Below are 5,782 nucleotides of genomic sequence, written 5' to 3' on the forward strand. Positions count from 1 at the left end.
CAGTGCCATCACGGCTCACTGCAGCTTCCACCTTCTGTGTTCAAGGGATCCTCTCCATCTTCTGCGTTCAAGGGATCCTCCCAACTCAGCCTCCCAGGTAGCTGGGACTACAGGTAGACTCCACCATGCCTGGCTAATTTTTGTGTAATACACACAAATAAATATAAATATAAAAATATATATATATATATTTTGGTATAATTTTGTAGAGACCGGGTTTTGCCATGTTGCCCACGCTGGTCTTGAACCCCTGGGCTCAAGTGATCCACTCACTTTGGCTTCCCAAAGTGCTGGGATTACAGGCATGAGCCACCATGCCTGGTGGTGTTCTAAAGGCTCCTGAGATAGCACTGAGCAAAACTTCCCTCTTGGTGGATGTTTAACTCTGGTTTATGTGAAAAATACGGTCTAAGATCAAGTCCAACAGAGCTTAAAGGTGAAAAAAATAAATAAAATGTTAAAAACAGTCTGGGAGTGGTGGCTCACGCCTGTAATCCCAGCACTTTGGGAGGCCAAGGCGGGTGGATCATGAAGTCAGGAGTTCGAGACCAGCCTGACCAACATGGAGAAACCCCGTCACTACTAAAAATACAAAATTAGCTGGGCGTGGTGGCACAAGCCTGTAGTCCCAGCTACTTGGGAGGCTGAGGCAGGGAATCACTTGAACCCGGTGGCGGAGGTTGCAGTGAGCTGAGATGGCGCCACTGCACTCCAGCCTGGCGACAGAGCAAGACTCCATGTCAAAAAGATAAAAAACATATATACATGGTTTAAGAAATAAAAACGGCTGGGCTCCAAGGGGCCCTGACTATACCTGTGGGGGTGGAACAGAACTCTAGGAGGGCAGGCGGCCTCTTCAGCGCCCAGATTCCACAGGGAGGTGGGCACTGTCATCGTCATCATCACTACAGCTAATAATCACTGACCACTTCCTTTGTACTGACACCACGCTCAGCACCTCACATGACCCATTTAATCCTCAGCAGAAGCCAGAACTATTCTCATCTGCACCAGGAACTTGCCCAAGGCTGCTAAGCAGTGATGAAGCTGGAGTCTGAACCCAGGTGGTCCAGAGCCCACGTGCTGGACTCCACCGCCTGTTGCCTGGCATCCTGGGTCCCTGCTATAAGACCTCCTAACTAGAAGTTCTCCGTGCACCGTGGGCGCGGACCACCTGTAACCTAATGGGGGCAGAGGAGCAGTCAGGGAGGCCCTGAAGACAGGCCTGGGACTAAAGGAGAAAGGACAGGCAGATTTTGGCTCAGCCTAAGGAAGAACTTAAAGCACTCAGAGTTAGGCAGCAGGAAATGGGGAGGCCTGCAAAGTGGCAAGCTCCCTGTCCCTGCAGCGAGCATTAGCAGAGCCTGACCACCCTGTAAGGGAGGTCACCAAAGGGATTCACCTCCACCCCTCAGAACGGATGCTGAGGCCCAGGAAGGAGGGGCCGTGGGAGGAGAGGGGGAGGTGGTGAGCACGCCCAGGGCAGCGGCTGCTACAGACCTGCTGAAGTTCTCCTGTACCAAGTTGGTGTTCATGTAGCAAAGCTCCACCTCCAGGAACTTCATCAGGGGCAGAATGGCCTGGGGAGGGAGAAGGCGAGCAGGTGTGGCTCCAGCTCATGTTGGCCCCACCCCCATCCCCTTCCCCTGACCTGGGGGAAGGAAACAGGGCCTTTCTGTGAGAGCAGTTTGTAATGTCTGTAAGAGGCCGGACTGCCCACCTCTCTGCCTTCCCCTCTCCGTTGCTTAGCCTGTCCCAGCCACACTGGCCTCCTCTACAGCCCTGGAACCTTCCAGGCGTGGTCCTGCCTCAGGGTCTCTGCCCTTGCCCTTCTGCCTGCCTGAAATGCTCTTCCCCTAGAACTTCTCATGGCTCCTCCCCCTGCTTCCCGTAGGTCTTCACTCAGTTGTCACGGCCTTCCCTGGTCACCATCTAAAAATACAACCCTCTGACACTTCCCACCCCCTTCTCTGTCTTTTCTCTGTAGCATTTATCATTATCTAGCACACTGCATGTGTGCATGCGCATACACGTCTGTGCATAGAGTTAATAGCTATAATGATCACTGTAGTTATGGATAGCTTTTCTCTCACCTCCACTACTAGAATGTCAGCTCCAGGAAAGCAGGTATTTTGTCATATTGTTCACTGACCTATCCCCAGTGCTTAAATCAATGCATAGGACAAAGTGGACACCTGATAAATAGTTGATGAATGAATGAATATCCTTCTACCCAGCAGTCGAAGGTGTGCGTCATGATATGCCCCCACTTACAGGCCAGCTGGCTTGTGTGAGCAGGACAGCAAAGCTAGGAGGCAGCTGAGAAGGATGTGCACCCTGGCCTGTTGGGCTGCAAAGCCTAAGCCCTCCCCAGCTGCAGTCCCCTCATTGACTGTCAGTGCTGGGACAGCCGGTGGAGTGACCCAACCCATTCCTGTGAGCATCCCAGGAGGAAACTGAGGCCCAGGGAGAGAACATGCCTTGCCTGGTCTGGGGGACTTATCTTTGACACCAAGGCCTTCAGTGACCCCAGATCTACAGAGCTGGCAGGTCAGTGAAGGCCAGCAGGCAGAAGGGCCACTTACATCCTCAGGCAGGACGGACTCCCTGACGCCCACCAGTTTCTGGATGTGCTTGGCGATGCCCACCTCCAACTGGAGACACAAAACGGAAGAAGGAGGGAGGTCAGGGCATGAGCTGGGGATAGGAGAGTTCCTTAGTGCCTGAGTTTAGACGCAGGAAGGGGTCAGGGCTGGACACGGGCCCAGGTCCTGCTGGAACCAGGCAGGCTGAGGACGGGAGGGGATGGGGTGACTGTGCGGTCGGACAAGGTACCTGCTCGGCCAGGGTTCGGACGCCAGTGCGTATCTCATGGCCCAGCCCGGCCAGCGCGCTCTGCAGCTGGGCATGCAGCGTGTTCTGCAGCTGCCCCTGCTCCAGCACGGCCCCTACCCGCTGCTCCAGGGCCTCCCATGCCAGCTGGGTGGGCAACTTGCCGATCACCAGCCGCAGCTGCTCCATGTCATTCACCACCACACACAGCTGGGACAGAGGTGCAGAGCTTCCTGAACTGCGTCCGGGCTGGTCCCCACACCCAGCCAGACTCCCAGCCTCAGCTCTGGCCTTACCATGTTGGCTGCCTGGCCTTGGTCCTTCTGACCTGAAGAGAGTTCGCGGGCCCGGGCCTTTATAAGACTGCAGTACACCAGGGCCAGGCGACAGGTGTCCTGGGGTGGGGTTGGACAGAGGGAACAGATTCATGGGTGGGGCATCCAAGAAGGGCAGGTGGGAAGGGCATGGAAATTTCAGCGACTTGGGGGATTTAGGACACAGGCCTTGGGAGACTGCCTGGGTGAGAGCTCGGGAGAAACGGTGGGTGGTATTCTAGAAAGAGGGGGAAGGACACGTGGAAGATACTACACCTCCACAAACTTGACAGTAATCATGAAGGCCTCCTCTGGGTCCGGCCAGTCCAGCTGCCGGGCAGTGTGGCTGATCTGGGCAAAGCAGGTGGATAGATCCACCGCTGATGTGCTGTGCTTGGTCAGTTCACCCAGGGGTACCAGCTGGGGGGAGAAAGGAGGACTGAGGATACTGCCAAATCCACCCCCTCCCCTCCCTCCTTCATCCATAGAGCGGCTACCACCACCAGGCACAGAGCTGGGCAGGGAGCTTCACATGAGACAAGCACTGCTCCGCCCAGACACACAGGCTGCAGGATCTCAGGCGAAGTGAAGTCACAGCCCCAAGGATATCCAGAGGCAGCATTTTGCACACAACTGGCCTCAAGTGCACCCAAAAGGGACGTTCAGAGAGGGTTACCAGCTTTCACTACACTTTGGAGGTCCAGGCAGAACCCAAGCCTCACCCCCAAACCGGGGCCCCATCCCCCACCCTGGCCACGCCCCCACCTCATCCATTTGCACAGCGCGCTGCACCCGCGCCAGGGCCACGTTGTACGTCTTCTGCAGCCAGGAGGGGATGGCCGGCTGGAACCAGCGGTGGAAATTATCCAGGGCCAGGACTCCATCCCTGGGGATTGCCGGGGCTCAGCGTCGGGAAGGCTGGGGCCACCATGGGCCCTGGGGCCTCGTCCACCCTCCCCTCCCCTGTGCCCCTGCGGCCGCCCGCAATTGGCCTGCTGCCCACCTCTCTGAGGAGCTTGGACGCAGCTGGTAGAGCTCCTTGAGGCTGATGTAGAGCTGGAACAGACTCTCGCCCATCTCTGGGGACACTGCATCACCCACAGCCGTCGTGTGGTCCTGCACCCGCTTGGCCACCTGCAAAGGGAAGGTGTGGAGGGTGGGGTCCACAGCCCTGTCAGAGAGCACGCCCTAGAGACAGGGGAGGGACTCACCAACCACTGCAGCTCCCGGAAAGCCATGGAGAAGAGGTGGATCTTGAGGGTACTGGAGGAAAGGCAGCAGATGTCACCCAGCGGCGTACACCAGGGTCCCTGTGGTTCCGGCTCTGAGCCAATGCCCCACTACCTCCCGACCTGGTTATCTGCTCACTTGTGGAAGATCTTGTCCCACGTGCGCTGGCACTGGTGCAGGTCGCCGATGACATCCTGTACCAGGCCCAGCAAGGCCTTGCCTGCCTCCAGGATGCCCTGCAGAGACAGAGGTGGGCTGGGCAGGGCTGCCAGAGGCAGGCACCACCCCCTGTGCCCCCCAACACTCCCCCTTGCCCAGCACCTCACCTGCATCATGGGCTGATGGTGCTGCTGCTTCAGGTGGAACCATTCAGTGGTGCCAGTCTGTCGACAAAGAGGCAGTGAGCAGGGAGGGATTGCCAGGCCCAGACACTGGTCTCCCCCATCCTCGGCACGAGTACCATACCTGCAGGGCCTCAGTCACCAGCTGGGGCAATGGGGCGGTGTTGGGGCACAGTTCTCCAAAGGCCTTCATCTTGCACATCTGTACCAGGACCCTGCAAGACGAAAAGAGCTGTGTCCAAAGTGCCTGTTGCCCCACACAGCACTCACTCCTCCAACAGGCTTCTCCCACTCCTGCAGGCACCCTAGCTGCTCCCTCATCCCTGACCCCACCGAGGAAGGGGAGAGCAGTCACTGACCTGAGAAGAGACTGCAGCCGGGCTGGGGAGTCCGAGACAGAGAGGGGGAAGACAGAGCGGAACCTCCGAATGAGGGAGAGGCCGTAGGCCAGCAGGGAGCTGAATGAGGCGGCCAGCTCCTCCTGCTGCAGAGCCAGGAGATGCTTTAGGAGCCTGGACAGCCTCTGCTGCTCCCCTGCCCCTTCCCTGAGCCCTGTGTGCCCAGTACCCCTTGCCCACTGCATGCCTACCTGTTCTGCCTTGAGCCGACCCTGGATCCACTGGTACTCGATGCTGGTGATAGGGTGCAGGAGGCAGCTGCTGGGGAACTCCAGGCTCTGGTAGAGGCGGCTGTAGGCCAGCCACTGCCTGCAGGGGACAGGAAGCCCTCAGCTGGGCAGGGAGGAGGGAGTCACCTTCCCCTCTTCACCTGGCTTCAGGGGGAGGGAATCATCTCCGTCCTCCAGGGCCCCTGGTGGAGAACCATCCACCAGCACAGGCTGAAAACTAGTGTCTCAATAGGACATGCAGGACTTTTTTTTTTCAGATGTAGTCTCACTCTGTCACCCAGGCTGGAGTGCAGTGGTGCAACCTCGGCTCACTGCAACCCGTGCCTCCTGGCTTCAAGCGATTCTCCAGCCTCAGCCTCCCAAGTAGCTGGGACTACTCCCAAGTAGCATGGGTACCACCATGCCCAGTTAAATTTTATATTTTTAGTAGAGACGGG

General features: G+C 57.6%; 1 protein-coding gene across 1 annotated transcript in view; it reads right to left on the reverse strand.

Moving 5' to 3' along the window:
• Positions 1-5,782, reverse strand: part of UNC13D (unc-13 homolog D (C. elegans)) — a 22,421-nt gene that overhangs the window by 6,124 nt on the left and 10,515 nt on the right. Inside the window, exons 18-26 of the mRNA XM_011965630.1 lie at positions 4,515-4,612; positions 4,358-4,409; positions 4,150-4,280; positions 3,912-4,032; positions 3,423-3,566; positions 3,129-3,227; positions 2,836-3,042; positions 2,586-2,654; positions 1,501-1,580 (exon numbers count right to left, since the gene is read on the reverse strand). Of these exons, the coding sequence (XP_011821020.1) occupies positions 1,501-1,580; positions 2,586-2,654; positions 2,836-3,042; positions 3,129-3,227; positions 3,423-3,566; positions 3,912-4,032; positions 4,150-4,280; positions 4,358-4,409; positions 4,515-4,612 (1,001 nt within the window). The remainder of the gene's footprint in view (positions 1-1,500; positions 1,581-2,585; positions 2,655-2,835; positions 3,043-3,128; positions 3,228-3,422; positions 3,567-3,911; positions 4,033-4,149; positions 4,281-4,357; positions 4,410-4,514; positions 4,613-5,782) is intronic.

Source organism: Mandrillus leucophaeus, unplaced genomic scaffold, assembly GCF_000951045.1.
Source record: "Mandrillus leucophaeus isolate KB7577 unplaced genomic scaffold, Mleu.le_1.0 Scaffold1, whole genome shotgun sequence".
NCBI classification, from domain to species: domain Eukaryota; kingdom Metazoa; phylum Chordata; class Mammalia; order Primates; family Cercopithecidae; genus Mandrillus; species Mandrillus leucophaeus.